At 32.5% G+C, this 19,614-nt stretch overlaps 4 protein-coding genes across 4 annotated transcripts; 2 read left to right on the top strand and 2 right to left on the bottom strand.

Moving 5' to 3' along the window:
- Positions 1-1,137: 1,137 nt before the first annotated feature.
- LOC112792748 (fasciclin-like arabinogalactan protein 11) lies at positions 1,138-2,328 on the bottom strand. Its single transcript, XM_025836091.3, has one exon. The coding sequence runs from the start codon at positions 2,243-2,245 to the stop codon at positions 1,310-1,312; it is 936 nt and encodes a 311-aa protein (XP_025691876.1). The 5' UTR covers positions 2,246-2,328; the 3' UTR covers positions 1,138-1,309.
- Positions 2,329-5,730: 3,402 nt separating this feature from the next.
- On the top strand, positions 5,731-8,646 carry LOC112792747 (ER lumen protein-retaining receptor A). The gene is made up of 6 exons (XM_025836090.3): positions 5,731-6,410; positions 6,538-6,803; positions 7,691-7,806; positions 8,091-8,164; positions 8,248-8,311; positions 8,397-8,646. Exons 1-6 carry the CDS (start codon positions 6,320-6,322, stop codon positions 8,431-8,433), a joined length of 648 nt encoding a protein of 215 aa, XP_025691875.1. The 5' UTR covers positions 5,731-6,319; the 3' UTR covers positions 8,434-8,646.
- Positions 8,647-16,127: 7,481 nt separating this feature from the next.
- On the top strand, positions 16,128-17,879 carry LOC112792742 (uncharacterized). The gene is made up of 5 exons (XM_025836086.2): positions 16,128-16,444; positions 16,569-17,145; positions 17,240-17,364; positions 17,434-17,569; positions 17,658-17,879. Exons 1-5 carry the CDS (start codon positions 16,128-16,130, stop codon positions 17,877-17,879), a joined length of 1,377 nt encoding a protein of 458 aa, XP_025691871.1.
- Positions 17,880-18,166: 287 nt separating this feature from the next.
- On the bottom strand, positions 18,167-19,558 carry LOC112792743 (glutathione transferase GST 23). Its single transcript, XM_025836087.3, has 2 exons — positions 18,953-19,558; positions 18,167-18,793 (listed from the first exon to the last, which is right to left on the bottom strand). Exons 1-2 carry the CDS (start codon positions 19,265-19,267, stop codon positions 18,419-18,421), a joined length of 690 nt encoding a protein of 229 aa, XP_025691872.1. The 5' UTR covers positions 19,268-19,558; the 3' UTR covers positions 18,167-18,418.
- Between the last annotated feature and the right edge of the window lie 56 nt (positions 19,559-19,614).

Here is a 19,614-nt window from a genome sequence, read left to right as displayed (position 1 = left end):
ATATATTGATTATTATTATCATATGTATCTTGCATAATAATAATATAAAAAAATGTGAATGATGATAAATGTATTTAATGGGATTGTTTAATTGTCAAGTGAAAAATTTATGGGATGAAAAATTTTACATGGTCAACAATTTTTTTATTTTATCCTATATTTAAATTAACACTAATATTTAAAGAAAATAAAAATATTAACCTTTGATATTATTTAAATACGAGTGTAAATTATTATTAATCAAGTACTAACAAAAAATAATAATATTTATCGATCATCTAAAATTATTTTATCAATATAATATACAAATTCTTTTCTATGAATGGCAAAATTTTTTGAAGCGCAAAGATCTCCGGAGACTGCTTCATATAGGAATTTGAATATGAAAATTTTTTTACGTGAAAAAAGGGATGGGACTAAAATTTTTTCGAGACTCGAGCAAAAATTTCCTGCGTCTTTGCTAATCTATGAATTATTAAATTTACTTAAATACTAAGATTGTGCCGTTTCACTCCCTAGTTATCCTAAAAGGCCTGAACTTGTAAATCTCAATCTAACCACACCCTTTGCCACTCTTGTTTAGTACTCATCGTGTCGTCATCTCTTGTCGTCTCATTGTTTCTAATCGCAACATCTTTTTTTACTGCTATATGACTGTATTTTTGTATGATAATAATATTTTTGAATTTTTATATAAATGATCAATATAAAAAAATAAAAAATGAGATTTGCAAAAAAATAAAGAACCACAATCCACAAAGAATGAAGATAAAGGACAATATCTCTTACAATAGAAATTAAAATGGGAACGAAAAATAAATCTAGAGGTAGAAACGAAAAACAAAAAAGTATCTCCCACTTCCATTCCCGTCTTACTTGGTTGCCATTCCTACCTATATGTCCCGAAGTAAGGACATAGCTAACCTTTTTTAGTAATGACTTCTAGTCTGAACCTGAAGAATTATATAAACAATGCAGCTTTCGAATTTCGATATGTTTTAGCTGTAAATTTAGCAATATGAATAAATATGAATATGTAATAAAATAAATAATCACCTTTTCTCTTATAAAGCTGGTTTCAAAACATACAAATTAAACAATAAAGTCAATAAGACAGCTGAGCGAAGATGAATATACCGGAGAATTTAAAAGGGAAATAATAGTATAATAATGAAGAAAAAAAGAACAAAAACGATGGATGAAGAAAATGGAAATAAAATACAACTCACCATGCATGCAGAGATACCCAAATGCCCCCCCCCCCCCTTTTCCCACAAAAAACAAAAAAATTCCTATACTCTGTTTCAGATTAAAGCATGGTTGCACCAACCAAAGCCACTGCGACAGCAACATTCATCCACACTACCACCTTCACCGATTCTGCAGAAGAAGCATCTGTCGGCAATGCCTTGTCGTCATCGGTGTCACCGGCGTCGCTACCACTATCGTCCGCAGCCGTCGTTGAATTTCCCTTTGCCGCCTTCGGCAATGCCTTGGCCGAAGCAAGACCCGGCGCCGGAGCCGGGGATTTTGCAGGAAGCACGAGGTCAAGTGGCAGAAGCACCTTGTCCACCTGGTATATGGCAAGCTTATTGTCTGAGTAAATGGTGCCAGTAATGGTGGCGTTGACGGCGCCGGTGGCCATGTTAACCTGGCTACCTCCATAGGTGGTAACATTAAGCTGAAGCCTCTGAGGGTCATCACCGGCTTGTGTCTGAACAGGGTTGGTGAGAGTATCGAAGTTGGAGATGGCGATGAAGGAAGAGAGTGAGTGGAACTGCAAGAGCTCAACCTTCTGGCGATCGGTGAGGGAGTTGAGGAAGCCTGGTTTGAGCTTGGAGAAGGCGGAGTCTTCAGGCGCGAAGAGGGTTAAGCCGCCGGAGGAAGTGGTGACGAGCTGTGAGTTTAGCTGGTTGATGAGCTGTGTTGTCTTGAGGAGGCGGATGAGGACGGAGAATCTCTTGGCTTTTTTGAGGATTTGAACGATGTCGATGGTGGGGCCCTTTGGGACCGTTACGGTAGGTGTGGGGGCCCCACTTGGTGTGGTTGGTACTAGGGGAACGGTGTTGAATCCCGGGGCGGGTGCTGTGGGCTGTGAGAGGGGCGGCGCTGGGGGTGCGGTTGTTGTTGTTGTTGTTGTTGGGGGCTGAACTGGTGAGAGCTGTGCTGAAGTGATGGTGCTGAGTGTTATTAGTATGAGTGATGAGGAAAAGAGTAATGATTGTAGCTGCATTCTTCTCATCATTTTTTTTGGTTATTGGAAATATTAGTTGGAATTAATGCAAATAATAACTTGCTTGCTTTGCTTGTTGCTGTGATGGAAGAAGGAGAATGAGATTGGATTTTATATCATTAGGGGGGTGCTGGATCGGAAGAGACTGTATGATTAATTAGGATTTTTAGGTAGAAAGTTGTGCCAATAACATAATAAATCTGATTTCCTTTACATGTCAATCGAAATCATGGTTCATGGAATAGAGATAGAGCATCGATCGAGATTTAATCTTATAATGGTATAAAATGGTTCCCTTGGATTTGGAAAGGAGACGAATGATCTGTATCTAGGTTTGGGATTTCCATCAAGTTAGATCCCAATTCAAAGGGGAAGCACTCTCATGTTTATGAAAACGATGGGGTTTCTAATCCGATCCGATCCTCTACCTCGCACCTTACACCTATCATCCCGTTTTCTACTTCTCTTCCAGATTAACGCAACATTGCATATGCATTTGCATATTTTCAGTCCGCGTAAACTTTCAAAAAATGCCACTTTTAAGGTTATGTTTTGTTAGAAGAAAGGAAATAGAGGAAGGAAATAGAAACAAAAGAGAGAAAGAGAAAAAAATTGAGTGAATTTTTATTTTCTTTAGATGTGTTTTAATGAAAAGAAAATAAGAAGGAAAGAAATGTTATAAAAAGATAATTTTATTCTTATATTATAAATGATATAGAAAAAAAAATAAAGGGGTAATATTGGAAGTAGAGAGAGATTTAGTTTTTTCTCTATTTTCTTTCCATTGTTGGAGGGAAAAAAAATTGGTAGGTTCCACCAATATTTTTCTATCCATTTTTTTTTTTCATTTTCCATTTCTCTCCTCAACCAAACAAAGAAAAATAACTATTTTCCTTCCTCCTAATATCATCTCAAATAAACACACCATAAGTGTAAGTGTTTGGTATTGTAAATTTTAGATTTTTATTTTAGACAATAAATTAATAAAATGTGATCTCTCGTTATTAAATGTTTTTTGTTATATTTTTTCTTAATCTCATTTATAAAATAAATTGTGAGAGATCATACTTTATTTTCTAAGATAAAATATAAAATTTAGAAAATCCAAATCATTTATACTATGATTCCAAAAATATTAATTAATTCATATATTACTACTGTTCTTTCTACACTCATGACAAAATTTGTTTAATATTATATTATGAGAAATATTAAAAGATCATTTAAATTTAGTTTTGGTCATTAGTTAGCTATTAATATTTAAAAATATGAGATAACATATGTTATTAGATTACTAGACTAAAAAATTTGAGTTAATAACTAAATGATTATCAAAAATAATAAATTCTAATGACACTTAATATTTTTCTTGTATTATTATACTGTGTATTAAATTATTAAAATTGTTCATTTGTTATTTTTAAGTTCTAACCTAAACTTTATTTGAACATGAAAACCTTTTGGTGATTACTCATGAAATAATTGTACAATAATTAAAAAATATTAAATAATTTAATATATTTGACTAAACTATTTAATATATAATTTTGTTAGGTAATTAGTTAGGTACCTGTCAACTTATGAACCAACCTTTTAAATTTAGAAAAACTTTAAAATTTTAAAAAAGCGTGCTGTCGCGTCTTTTTTTCTGAAAAAAAAATCCTAAATTCTAGAAAAGAAACATGCAATTAGGGTTGGCAATATATATCCTACTCGTAGTATTCAATCTGAACAAATTCGTTTGGATAGAGTTGTCTACTCGATCCACTGCGAGTAGGGTAAGATATGTGCGAGTTTGTTTGCGGGTAAAGTAGGATTGGGTAGAGTTTGGATTTTGGGCTTCGATTTTGGTGAAATTGAACTTACGGCTCCGATAGGTAAACAACAGACTGAATAATGTGAATAATGGGTTGAAAATTTGGCCCAATAAAATTAAAAAAAAAAAAAACACTCCATCCTAATTACCCAACCAAAAAATCTCGTTTAGTAATTCAAAAATTTTAACCATTTATTATACCCTAATTTACCAAAACACCAGCTTCTCCTCCAAATTCTCTGTCGTTGCCATCGTCGCTTGGTTGCTACTCAGCCCCATTGTCGCCATTGGGATCTTCCTCACCGCCGCTGATTCGTCAACAAAGACTCTCATCGGCGCTTAAGGATAACCATCCACTTAAGGATAAAAATAATCATCTGCATATTTAGTGAATTGTACATCCAACATATTTAAATTATATCTAACTAAATCAATTTCAATCAAATAACCATCCACGTAATAATTAAAATAACCATCTAACATCTCATGGTTTCTTTTAAAGAAAATATAAAGAAATAAAATTTCACATGTGAGGTCAAGAGGCATGCGCGACTCATAAGATCTTGGTATGAGCCACTAGGCAGGTTATGACGCTTAGAAATAAGCTCCACATTTGGGCAACATGAACCCGTAAGGAGGACGTTGTTGTTGCGTTGCCAAGAATGGATAAGCTTTGCATGCCCGGGGCCAAATCCAGGCATCGCCAAATTCAGCAGAAGAGGTTGATAGGCAGAGCTGCGAATCGTGAGAAGAGACGTGGTACAGTGGTCAGGCGGCGCTGCTGCGAATCGCGAGGAAGAGGTTGCTGCAGTGGTCGGGCGGCGCAGCTACTAACGTGAGGGAGAGGGACTACGGTGGTTGTCTTTGCTGTTGCGAATTGCGGAATAGAAAAGGATTGCAATGGTTGGGCGACGCTACTACGAATCTCGACATGGGGTGGGACTGCGGTATTTAGCGGTGGCTGCGGCGCGCGAGCATGAAGCCGCGATGGTGGATGGCTTTCAGCAGCACTACACGTTGCGGTGGTTGAAACTACAGTGCCGTTTTCGTCGTGACGTGAAATAGAAACAGACGTGACAGAAGAGATTACGTTGCCCTAACTCTAATAATTTAAATTCAAAAATTGATTCTGTTAATAAATTAAAAATCTGATTTAAATAATTAATTTACGTTATTCAATATTTACCTTATTTACCTATACTTTCTCCTGCACTTATTCTGGACAAAGTCGTGGGAGATGCTTACTAGTTACTACATAAGTGGGTTGGTTAAATTCTCGGTGGACAGCAGGTATAAACTTCAGACGAAGAAAAAAACAAGTAAAATGTTAAAAAAATCAAGATGAATTATGGGGTGTTTTTAATGGTATAAAGATGGCCTGCGAGATTGGAGTGAGAAGGATCATAATTGAGAACTTGATATAGACTCATACGAAGTTTTTTAAGAAATTAAGTGGCCACCGAGTTTCTCCCATGCGCAATTCCCTGGTCAGAGACGTTATGGAGTTTAAACTTTTGAAGCAAGGCCTTGGGAAATTAAGTTTCACTGTTTCAGCAAGTTCATAAGGAGAGTAATATGTGTGCGGATTGTTGGATTGTTGTGTTGGGCTTCGGCCCGGTTGCTTTACCTAAAAAAACTATTAAAAATTTTATTTTCCCGTTGGAAAGCAATCTTTCTCACCGGCGTTGGATTGGATGGAGAAGCAGGTTTGCGTGGCTCCAGTTTGATCGCCCTTCATCTATTTTCTTTATTCATGATGTTTTTGCCTTGGCCGTTTTATGCGTATGATCAGGTGAGGGAGTAGTTAGAGTGTTTTGAGAGGGAGGAAAGCTTGTTTAGTGTATCATTGTTATGTTTGTTCTATGGGCTGGGTTCTCCTAGCCCATTTCCTGACAACAACAAAAATTATTGTTAATAAAAATATTTTTTTACTTTAATTAATACACTATGACTCTATTTAAAAAAAATTAAATTCGGTATAACTTTTATAACAATATTTTCAATTTATAACCTTTAACAGTCATCAAAGAAAAATTTATAATCTTAACACATACTTTTGTTAGCTAAATCCAAAAATAAATTGGGGGTAAATGTAATATAAAAGAAATTGGAAAAAGGTCCTACAATTTTGAGTATTTAAAATTGTAGCGCAGCGTCGTTGGCACACGGGATCTTCCTTCCGCTCGTTCATTTTTCCATTGCTTTGTGTTTGTGCTGCGTTTCTCTCTGTCTCTCTGTCTAGGGCATTGGAGTGTTGAGAGCGCGTCAAGATGAATATCTTCAGGCTCGCCGGTGATATGACCCATCTTCTCAGCATTCTGGTCCTCCTCCTCAAGATCTACGCCACCAAATCATGCTCAGGTCTCTCCCTCTCTTCATTTCACTCGCATTCCTTCCTCAAACCGATAAAACACTAATTTTTGAGTTAGGTCATTTCGATTCCACTGATCTACTGATCTGAATTGGGGGCGGTTACGGTTTGTTTCAGGAATTTCTCGGAAGACGCAGGAGTTATATGCGATAGTGTTCCTGGCGAGGTATCTAGATCTGTTCACGGAGTTCATATCGTTGTACAACACGGTGATGAAGATAGTGTTCATTGTGAGCTCCTTGGCGATCGTCTATTGCATGCGCCTTCACCCACTCGTCAGGAGAACCTACGACAGGGAGCTCGACACTTTCCGCCACTATTTCCTCGTCGGTGCCAGCTTCTTCCTTGCCCTCATCTTGCACGAGAAGTTCACCTTGCAAGAGGTTCCTTCCTCTTCCCCTAATTCATTATTTCATCCTCTTTCTTCTTTCACATCTATTTGACTTCTCGAGGGTTTTTTTTGTTTAGTAATGTGCATTTCTCATCATAATATAACACTTGTTGCAGGATAATTTGTGCTTTTTAGGTTTTACGACTGTTAGATATTAAATTAGATGATTGATTGATTGGTTAATACGATTTTGCTGGTTCAATAGGATAACCAAGGTCCAACTCAGTTTTGCTTTCGCCATTGTAGATACGAGAATCTGAGATTATGCACTCTCCTGCTGTCTATTGCTTGAAAATCTTACATGGCTCCTTAGGCAATTTTGTTACTAAAAACAATTCTTTGTAAATGGTTATTCAGATGTAGAGTTTTTCATTTCCCCTTTTGATGTTTTGTGTTGTGTGCATTTGTCGAAGCCTTCTTCATTTTTCAGGTTGACCTGTGCTTATCTTTCGCGTGAAAAATATGATTTTTCTGTGCAGCGACTAACCTTGCATTTGTTGTGAACTAACTAGACTATGAAAACGGAATAGTGGATGAAGGATTGTTATATTTATATATCTATGACCCAACTTGAGGATTCCAATCAGCAAATTGCATCTTGAATTTTCCAGTGCATACGCTAGATTATAATTTTGCTTGAGACTATATATGCCATCATAGTTAGAATCTTCCCATGCTCAAGTACTTATTGAAAGCCTGCAGATTCTTTTCCCATATATTTGTGCATGCAAAAGCTGTAATAGATTATATTCATCTCAACATTTTGATACTTCATTGGAAAACTGTTTAGGCTTTGTCACATATTTTGAATTTTTTGTTGCATATCCCAGTGAGCAACATCATGAATATGGTTGTTTACTTAATGCGAATCTATTGCAGATCTTCTGGGCATTTTCAATATACTTGGAGGCAGTTGCAATACTACCCCAGTTGGTTTTGTTGCAACGAAGTGGAAATGTGGACAATTTGACAGGACAATATGTATTCTTTCTTGGGTATGTATGCTTCTGTTGATGTTAGTTTCCCGCTCTAAGATTTGCCTTATGATTTGGTTGCTTATACTATGAGCATCCACCTTTATGTTTGAACAGTCACACATCAATAGGGTTTAATTTCCACCACAATTGCTAAGGAATTAAGTCCTGGAGAGTGAGATAATTTTTATCTGAGCAATTAGCTCTAGAAGTTATCCAGATTTGTCAATTTGAACTTGTCTCAGACTATAGTTATTATTGAGGCTAACATATAAAAGGAAATACTAACCATTTTTGGGATGCAGTGCATATCGTGCGTTTTACATTCTCAACTGGATATACCGCTATTTGACTGAGCCACGTTTCACCCGATGGATAGGTAATAAATGCTGAAGATTGGAACTACCTTTTAAATTGTGTTTCTACTCTAGTAATATTCTGACTTCTTTCTTGTTTATGCAGCTTGTGTCTCAGGTGTGGTTCAGACAGCTCTCTATGCTGATTTCTTTTACTATTACTTCATCAGGTAATGCTATTTACCCATTAAGTTAAATCATATTTCTGCCATGGCTGTACAACAAGTAGGTAATACGAAGAATTTTGTTTTGCAGCTGGAAGAACAATTCAAAACTAAAGTTGCCTGCTTGAATTAACACTAGCTTGTTTTGGATTTTGGACCATTGTGAGATGAGTAACTGCTGGATTTTTACAGAGCCTGGTATGGATAATGTATGTTTAGAGAAAGACAAGATATAAGCAACTCCACCCCCCTATTCATGAGTGGGGTAAATGTATTTTTATTTCTGGCCAATGTACCCATCTCATAGCAATTCAAGATTACATGTTTTTGTTGATTTCACATATCCGCCGCTTATTATTGTATAGCTTCTAGTTAGAGGTTGGCTGATTTTTGTTGATTGATAAGAAATTATTCCTGGCTCAGGTATTACACTGTAAGAATTAGGAGAAAAGACATTTTATCATATTGAACAACAGAGCATCTGCACTTCAACCCCTACAATTAAAAGTGCAAATTAACACACTGAATTTTTTGGGTTGCATTGCCAATTTAGTCAATTATTATACTCTGCTAAACTTGCAATTTGATCTCAGAGATATTTCGAACGAGTGTTATGTTTATTTAGAATAAGTTGATTTGCACTTCTTATAAATGTAGGGGCTAAAGTGTGAAGTCTTATAATTTACATAGTCAAGTGTTTTTTTTTTTTGGGTTTTTTATTTAAATAAAAATGCCTAATTTACCAATGTAACCCGTACTAAGAAGAATTATGAAATTATGTATTTTGTTATAATTTCGTAGGCGGTACATGCGAAAAAAATTTGTATAATTTTTGCACTCTACCAACGGAAATGAAGAAAAATTCTTTTTTATTTTCGCATTCATAGCCTGAGAAAATAGAGCAAAATGTTTTCACTGATTTTTTTTAATAACTTGGGGTTTAGTGGTAATAAATACCGTCGGAGAGAAAGACTAATTTATTGTCTGAAAATCAATGTGCTAAATTTTTTTCTTTTATGGACTAAAATGTATCGACGTCTTTGGTATATGTAAAATCTAGCGCATAATGAGGAGGAAAAATGTCTAGGATGTGTGGTAAAATGTGTAAAATGTGTAACCCCCTCTCCACCTCAAAGGTTTAGGGTTCAAACCCTAGAGAATGTAATTGAAGAAGAAAAATGTGATAAAATGTGTGAGGAGTGTGTGGGTGTATTGTGTACCTAGAATTGGAGGTTATCCAATTTATTGGGGTACTTAAAATTGAGTGTTGTCCAATCCACCGACAAAAAAAAAAAAATCTAGCCCATAATAGTTTTGCAAATAAAATTCTATTACATTGCTGCTGCTGCAAATTTACATTGAAAAGTTGTTCCTTTTTTCATAACGGATGCGAATTTTACACCACAACAGTATTGGCACGTGCATCAAGTTGTACTAAATAATAAATTTACGGTGAGTGAGTATTAATTTTATGAGAATTAACAGATTAAGTAAATAATAGTCAATTGATTAATCTAGTCAAATAATAAAAATTAAGTATTTGAACAGTTTGATCATAAACTGCAATGTAATAAAGCAAACAATGAGTATTGAAAGGTAATATAATTACAAGAGTTAAGGTTTTAGAGATGTTAAGACGTCCAAATCAATAATTTTCACTTTTCACGTTGATTATGTAAAGATATTTCCATGACAAATCATTAGTAATTAAATCACAATCCTTTAGTAATTCAATTTCTCTTTAACCTAATTAATCGCTAATTCCTTAGTCAATTACTTAAGAAAAGAGTCAAGCACATTCAATGATTCATAAGCCACACAATTCTTAAGAGTTGTGAGAATTGGTTTCAAGCTTAATTCAATTAATCAACTTTTTCAAGAAGTTAAAAGAATTCAAGTTAGAGAAAAATTGTTTTCCAACACATTCAAACCCTTTAGGATGAAGAACAAAAACCTTTTCTTAAAAAGATATCAATGCGTTAATCAAAGGTAGAAAAAGCTAGAATATTAATAAATGGAATCAACATAGCTCCTAACATTATCCAAAGAGAATTAGTTGTTCATGTTTTTCAGAGAAATTTTAGAATCATAAAAGATAAAAGTGTCGAAGAAGAGAAGAGAAGAATTCAAAACATCTCACTTCTCTGCTTAAATACTAACCCTAAAAGGAGTTTAAATTCAAACTAAAACAGAAATCTAATTAATTAATGTTTTTCTTCCGCCAAGCTTTCAATCTTTTCCTCTTACAACTCCTCAATTAATGTTGTGATTGGTGGGCTTAAGTTGAACCTTTGATTAACCTTACAAGTGATTAAAAATTGGAGGTTTTGGTGGTTAAATTAAAGTCCCTGGTGTGGCAAACAATCTCACGTGGCACGTGAGGGATTTACGTCACACATAGAAGTCCAAATCTTGATTCAATTCACTCCTGACTTGATCACGTGGTACGTAGAGTATCCCTAGTTGAACGTGGTTTTGATTTACTTCAATTGTGGCTTCTGTTTAGTGTTTACTCCCAGGAATTGTACATAAAAAAACTCACATGCTACGCAAACTAAGTGTTGTGCCTACGCATGCCTCATGCGTACGCCTGATAGCTTAAAATTCTCTTGTTGTGCGTACGCATATGTCATGCGTATGCATGATGGCTAACGTCCTACATTCAATTGGGGTTATGCGTACGCATGAATGAGCATATTCCACGATTTGTTCGTATGCATATGTACGACTTTCATTTTAGCGTTGCATGCCAATACTCCCACGTTTCATATTGAAGTACCTAACGCCTCTAGGAGACTTAATTGGTTTGGCGTGGCACGCTGCTCTTTCCTGCGTTGCATGTGAAGCTTGATTTCCAACACTTTGTATCTAATGAGCCTTCTATTTGTTCTAGTACCATGTACTTCTTGTATTTGATGACTCTTATCTTCTGTTTTTTTTTTTTTTTTTTTTTGTCAATTTCTTTCTAAATTTTTCTATAATCAATTAATTCAACCAACTCAAAGTAATGGTCAATTAATAATGAAATCATTATTAATCCAACAAAAATTCTTAGCAAATTGAACAAAAATCATAAAGGAAAAACAATAAAAATGCTCAACCTAAACGAACAAGTTGACAGACCGAAGAAATGAGAAAAAAAAAAATCAAGTCCCTCATTCAACACGAACTCGAGACAGATCTTCACAATTGTCTGAACGCGCACTGATTTTATGACGACGTCCATGGCGAATGGACTGCATTATGCAAAAGAATATAACTTACTAACATAAAATTATGTTATTTATTTTACATATAATATAAAATAAATGAATATAATATTTATGTAGTAAATTTTATTGTGTAAAATTCTTTTGTTGCCATATTATTGATGAACAAAAAAACTGTTATTTAAAAAAAATTAATAATATATTTTTAATAATATTATTAATGCAAAATAATAAATTTTAAATGTTCTTTTAAATAATATATTTTATTTAAAATAATATATTTATTCTAAATAATATATTTTAAATATAGTAAAGTAACATATTTTAATAAAAAATTTATTATTAAAAAAATTATATCAATATTTTTTATATGAATTTTTTTTATTAAACTTCTTTTCCTTTTGCAAGAACAATAATATCGCAAGACTTAAGAAAAGTAAACATAAAGATTTTGTTTTATTTTCTATTTGGTTCGAATTTGGTCAGTAATAAAATATAATATATACACATATATAAATTATAAAAAAATACAAGAAATCAATGGAATATTTGTTATTTATTGGTAACATATCAAAGTTTTGAACGAACTTAACCTAAAAAAATTAGTTTAGAGATGTTATTTTCTATATTCGATGTTTAATTTACAAAAAATATTATTTATATACGAAATATTTTTAAAATTTGTATGAAAATATAACTATTATTAATTAATTATGTATTTAAATTATTTTTTATTAACAAACTAAAAAAAAGCGTATTAATTCACTAACAAAATGTTAGTTTCAAAATAGTATTAATGCTAAAATACTCTTTTAGAATAAAAATTAAAATACTTTCAAGAATAAATATTTTTAACTATATTAAAAATTATAAATTTAAACTTTAAATTAAAACTAAAATACCCCTTTAATTAATTTTTATAAGAACACAACAACTTCTGAATGTTACTAAAAGTACTAAAGTAATTTTATAAGAACTAATTCATATTATTTAATTGTATTAGAAATAAAAAATTTAAAATAATTTTAAAATATTAAAATATTCTTATATTTAATTTTAAGATATTAATCTTTTAAGATTAATCTTGAAAATAATAAAAGACTCTTTTAAAATTAAGATTGTTAATTATGTTTAAAATTTTACATTATAATTTTAAAACATTAAAATATCTCTTTAAAAAAAAAAGATATTTAAGTATTTTTGTTTGTTTCAATCTTTATATTTATTTTAATAAAAAAAATATTAAGACATAACCCAATCTTATACACTTTACACCAAATACAGATTTATGTAGTCTGATTCAAATAGAACATTATTTTTTTATTGTTATTTCTTTTTTACTATACTTTTGTTTGGAGTTACTTAAATTAAATCATAGAGAATTTGTTTAATCTTAATTTAAATAATTGTATTTTTTTAATGCATACAATTCTGATTCTTGGTTGGGCCAGTTTGATGGCTCTATATGAATTAACAGATTTTGATCCCTCTGATTCTATTTTTGACCTAATGTGAAGACAAAATATATTTATCTTTTAGTTTGTATCGATATTAAGCCTGTGTTCCAGACGCACCTTAATAATTTTATTCATATTTAAAAAGCTAGATTTAGTTTTGAATAAATAACTAATAAGTTAATGTCACAAAATTTATTATCATCATTATTGTAATTATCATTATATTATTGTATGTTTTTTATTTGAGTATATATGTTTTTTAATTAAATTTATATAACACAAAAAATTTTATTATTGTGTTCATGTTTAATGGTATAATTTTATTTTACACAAAATAAAATTTATTAAGTTTTAATATTATATATATAATATATATTTAATATTATTTTTTCTAAGTTTCTAATATTTTTTTTCTAGGATTGAATGAGGCAAATGTCCCCCACATACATATATATTTAATATTATTCTCCAAATATTTATCATTAATTCCTTGATATTAGTATGATAGGTTTGAGAATGTTTTCTTATGTTTACATTTAAAAATAGAAAATTTTATTACATTATTTTATTATTATTATTATTATTTTTGCTTCATGTGGTATATCAATTATGCATTATGCTTTTTTTTTTAAATAAAACCATGATGAGAGGCTGACTAGTTCACTCTAATTCCATTAAGTAGTCCAATCAACAAGACATAATTTTATTACATTGTAAATATTTGACTAAGATTAACTAAGCTAGTTTTTTGAGGAGCATGCCATCTTATCATTTTTAAGTATTTATTTTCTGTAAGAATTAAGTGTCATTCATACTTTTAACTATAAAGAATATCTATATATCTTAATCAACTTATTCCCATAAGTACCTTTTTGATATTTTTGATTCATCTGGATTTTTATATTTTGTCATAGCCTAAACAAATAAGTTGGCAAAAAAAAAAAAAAAACAAGTCCCTCGTTTAATATCATCCAAGACAAAACGACTATTAAATGAGTGAACTTGATGGAATTCTTCCGTTACTCCATTTTTACCAATCTGACCTCTTTAAATATTTCCATCCTTTTCTAATTAGCCGTTCATCTTCAATGCGATAGTGCTCCTCCATTAGTGCTGCTCCTTCTCTTGTTCAGTTTATCTATACTTCGATCTCTTTGTTGAAGATGGCATCCCATCTTCAAGGTATTAACAACATTCTTCAAATAAATTTGAAAAAACTTCTTTTCATTTCGAGTTGCTAGTTGTAGATGTCCAAACTGATAAAATTCTGCCATTGCATGAATGTGATTTTTTTAGATTTAGTGCATGAATTTTAAACTTATTTTTTATGCATTATTTATTTTAATTCCAAAGTCCAACTGCTTTGTTTATGAACAAATATATTATTTTTAATATTTATATATTTTTTTTTATTTTAGACTTCAACCCAATATCTAAATTCTGCAAAAAAATCTAAAATTTATTAAAAAAAATTGTTAACCTGATTAACAAGTTACCTTTTTAAATCTAAATCATTTAAATAAAATATATTAAATAAAAAATTGAGATTTAATAAATTAACAAAAAGGGCAGTATTCTATACTTAGCAGTTAGTAAAGACTATAGGGCTGTACATGGTTTAGTTAATGCAAAAACTAAACATGTTTTTTGGTTAACTAAACATTTAATCTTAGTTAATTAATTAAATTAGTTTTATATGATAAAATTGATTATTAACTGATTATAAAATTTAAAAATCGATTTTTAATCAATTATAAAAATAAAAATCAATTTTAAAAAAGTAACTGATTTTTAATAGAAAATTGGTTTTTAAAAAGATAAACCGGTTTTTAGAAAAAAATCAATTTTTGAATAAAAAACTGGTTTTCTAAAAATTATTTTTTAAAAAAATTAAATTTTTTATCTAAAAAATTAAAATTTAGTTTTGATTTTGGTTAACTGATTAAAAATTATTTTTTAATTTAATTTTAGTTAATCAATTTTAAAAAATATAAATATAATTTTAAAATTATTTTATTAAATTAATTAACTAAAATGTAGTTATAATTTTTTAACTAGTTAACCACAATTTAATTTTTTAATATACATCCCTGACAAAAAGCATTTAAGGATGAGTCTAAAAAAAATATACATTAAATTTAATATATTAAAGATTAGACTAGCGAGATATTTTGACAGTTGCACTATTTTAGAGTTTTGGATTAACTGTTAAAGAAAATTCTAGTCGAAATAGTGACTATATTCGAAAAGGGAGTGAGTTTCTTTGGCATTTTTATTAAACTTAAATAACAAGAATCTTTTTCAATTAATCTTTTTTTTTTTAAAGAAAATCAAGAATTGGTAATATCCCCCATAACTGAAAAAGGAAAACTTGTCTGATACAAATATTGATATAAATAGAGGTTGATGAATATCAGTTGGAGACAAGTGAAGATACTGCTACACTGCAACACAACACTACCAAAAGGAAACAAAGCCTAAACCTCCTCAAAGCTTTTCAATTTCACTCAAGATCTTCCATTGCTGATCCTATCGTATGCTCCTTTCTCTGTGTTTTCTCTTTTCGGTTTTCACTTTTCTTTCTCATTAGGCATTACATTTTTCTTTTCTTGTTCTGCAAGTTTCAATCCCATTTTTCTTGTTTCTTTGCTTCTATCATGTATTTGACCTTGCAATCTTCAGTTTGATTTGAATGTACACTATTTTTAACTGGTTTATCAAAGATTTGATTCAACGGAGGAAAAATTTTGACTTTTGAAGATTTCAGTGCTCTTAATGTTTTGGCTGAGAAATTTAGATAGCTGTGTGTATGTATAGTGGCATTCATGATCTAATAACTATTTGCTGTTAAATGTTAATAGATTCGCACTCAATTATAAAGATTTGTTATCTTGCATTTCTTGTGGAAAATTAATTGTCCTTGTCCGATTTATTGAGCATATTCTGAATTGTTCTGTGTAATATTTATGTCTAAGTAAAGGGGGCTCTGCTCTGAGTAAAATGAGACTCTATAGTTATTCATTACAAATGACAATAGCTCCAAGAAGGTTTTCATCTTCAATGATTCTTTCTTTTCAATTACCTGCATTTTTAATGATATATTTGAATGGTTTTTGCAGGGGGTTAAACAGGCACAAATCAGTTTTTCTAGTCCAAATGGCAAGATTACGGTTCGGAGTTCAGCTTTTGCTTAATCCATTTCTTCCTTATCTTGTAGAAGTGCCGCAAGCTTCCTCGAATCTCCCCTTAAGGAACATGCTGATAAACACTCTGGCCTTTTGGTTAACCTTTCTTTTCTGGAGCCATCTTTCTCTTTCTGGAATACATTCAACTAAGGTTGCTGATCCCTTTCATCTGATGCGCCGCATCTTTGCATCAAGCCCCAGGACATTTATGGAGCTTGGCATCTATCCAATTGTTATTTCCAGATATATGATGGACTTCTTGGCAGGATATCAGCGTCCTACAATAGTGTAAGTACTTTTAGCCAGTTTTGCATCATGAGCACATTAATCTTCTAGATTTGTTTCACTTTTACCATGCTACTGATTTCTTGCATTATGACTAATGAGTATTTTCTAACCTTTTCCCATGCAGAAATTCATATCAGATGATCCTGGGAATCATCATTACAATTGTTCAAGCCTTTGGCTGTATCAAATATGGACTGTATGGCCAACTCGGATGGGTGGATAGTCTCTTTGTAATGGGTCAAATTTTATTTGGAGGAATAACTGTCATATACCTTGATCAATATTTTCAGAAAGGATATGGTCTCATTAGTACTGGAGTCACACCATTCATCGCTGCGAATATATGTGGGAGCATAATTTGGAAAGCTTTTAGCTTCACAAGAATCAAGAGTGGCAGGGGAGCTGAATTTGAAGGTGCTGTTACAGAACTAATCCATGTCCTTATTACTAGGACAGACAAAGTTGGTGCTCTCCAAGAGGCATTCTTTCGACAGAATCTTCCAAATGTCTTCAACCTGCTTCTTACAATCGTGATCTTCCTTCTTGTCGTTTATTTTGATCGTTTTTACTTTGGTCTTCGTGTGAGATCAACTAATGTTAGAGGGGCAAAGAACACAATTCCAATTAAGCTTTTCTATACCTCTTACATGCCCATCATTCTTCAATCTTCTTCTGTTTCCATTATCTACTTGTTCTCCCAGGTAGTTTTAAGTTTTTATACTGCCTGTTATGGATATTGATTTTGCTTGAACCAAGATATCTCATTCACCGATAACAAGAACTGTTTCATTGCAGTTTCTGCATTGGAATTTCAGTTCAAGTCTCTTCACAAGCATACTGGGAACATGGAAGTTGTGCGAGCATTCGGGCCAATTTATTCCTGTCGGCGGTCTAGCCTATTATGTCACGCCACCAGCAAGGTAAGACATGTTTGATTCTTTCATTGGCTTATTTATCATTTTACACACACTATTTTGATCATTATGCAGCTTGGCAAACATGCTGGCCGATCCTATCCATGGTATTCTCTATGTGGCGTTTATGGTTGGAGGTTGCACATTGATCTCAAAAGCATGGATTGAAGTTTCTGGTCGTTCTTCCAAACGTCTACTTAAGAAGCTTTGGGTATGACAAATGCAGACCTTTCTTTTCCTTCTTCTGCTTCATGTTCATCTTCATACATACTCTTTAAACAATGTTTTGACTTTTGTAGAAACAACAACTGACGTTGGATGGAGAGAGGAACTCAAATATGGGAAGGAAACTGAATCTCTATATAGTTACTGCTGCAGTTTATGGTGGAATGTGCATCGGGGTGTTAACTGTGCTTGGAGACTTGATGATGGGTCCATTTGGCACAGGAGCTGAGATCGTGCTTGCTGCTACCATCTTTTGTCAGTTGTCTGACACATTAGAGAGGGAACATCGCCTCTGAACGTGGCTTTTAGGAACTAGTTTCTTTCTTGATTGGCAACTAGCTTACATACAGTTAGTTTAGTTAGTTGGCCTTCTTGTAAATAACAATTGATTTTTCCTAGAATTTTTCTTTCTCCTTTTATCCTTTGAACTTCAAAACTAGCTAGAGATTGATGTATTGAAGCTTTCACAATGGTTTTATTGTACCATTGAAACATAATATTTGCAGAAGCAATACAAACAAATACACTAATTCTTTGTGACTTCAAACATGGAGCCACCAACATAGGGTAGGTCCTATACTCCTGAGTTGCAATCTTGAGGGATGTTATTTATTATTTGAAGCGTATTTATCAATTAATTTAGACTCTGTAGATACATTGGTGTATACATGCAAAAACCAGAATAGTTTTCCACCATTGTTGCATAACATTTGTAAAGGCAATACAACTCAAGTGAACTCACTAATACCCGAGAGAAAATATAGTATGTAGTGAAATAAAATAAATAGGCTCTTATTCAAAGATAGATATGAATTACTCTTGATAAGTATGAGGTTCAAAGATACTTCATCAAGTCATGGTAAGTAGGAGACACAATCTTCTTGCGAGTGTGGAAGTAAGCAACCATGTCATCTCTAGGGGGCAATCTGTCCTTGATCACAGGGTGGTTGAGGAAATTGGTCATCCATGCATTGATGGCTGGGAATCTCAAAGGATCTAATATCTGCATTGATCCAACTTCCTCATAAACAGGGATCCAGTAAGATATCCATCCAAGTGCAATGTCAAGGTATCCGATGTTGTCTCCTCCAAAGAATTTCTTCCCCTTAATCTCTTGTTCTATCTTTTCTACCGAGTCTCTTGCTACATTCAGAGCCTTTTCGGTGTCATCCCCAGTCGCGACCATGGCAATGAATGAAGCATATAATAGCTGTTACATATATACAAAGCATAGTTAGTGATAGTTTTAGGTTGGTTATTGAAGACCTAAGATATTGAATAGGAACAGAGAAACATTGAGAAGGTGCTATGCAAGCAGGCTTGAAAGATTAAGCTTGTTACTAGAATTCGAAAACAACACCAATAATACCTTATTTTCAGCAAAATTAGCCCAAAAGCGATCATGAGCTCTTTGATAAGGATCCTGAGGCAGCAATGGATGCTGCTTCCATGTTTCATCGATGTATTCAAGGATGACAAATGACTCAAGTATTGGTTTGCTGGCATGAACAAGAACCGGAACCTTCTTGTGAATGGGGTTCAGCTCCAGAAGGAGGGTGCTCTTGTTGAATACATCTTGTTCTATGTACTCATAATCAACACCCTTCAGTTTCAGAGCCCATTCAACCCGTATGGAAAATGGACTCGCCCAAAAGCACAGAACCTTCACATCTTCGCTTCCCATTATCTTGTTCTTCTCCTCACACCCTATCTTAATTTTCTGTCTGAATTTTATAGCATTGTTATTGTAGAGACTACAATCTTGACAAAATGTTTAATTGGCATTGAATTTTCTGTCTCATACTTTTCTCAATGTTCAACCGCGTGATTTTCTTTCTTTTCTGATTTGTCCAATGTTTTATCAACAAAGACCAGTGTCGTGTACTATATTATTTTTTTATTTTTAAAGATTAGGTAAATTCATAATATATCGTTGCCATTGATAATATAATAGATTGTTTAAACCAAATTGAGCACTTGTTCCTATTTTTAAGTTTTGGTCAAAAGTACATCTTGTCTGAGGTGTCAAAG

This window comes from Arachis hypogaea, chromosome 13 (assembly GCF_003086295.3).
Source record: "Arachis hypogaea cultivar Tifrunner chromosome 13, arahy.Tifrunner.gnm2.J5K5, whole genome shotgun sequence".
NCBI classification, from domain to species: domain Eukaryota; kingdom Viridiplantae; phylum Streptophyta; class Magnoliopsida; order Fabales; family Fabaceae; genus Arachis; species Arachis hypogaea.
This window is presented reverse-complemented; position numbering and strand designations above follow the sequence as displayed.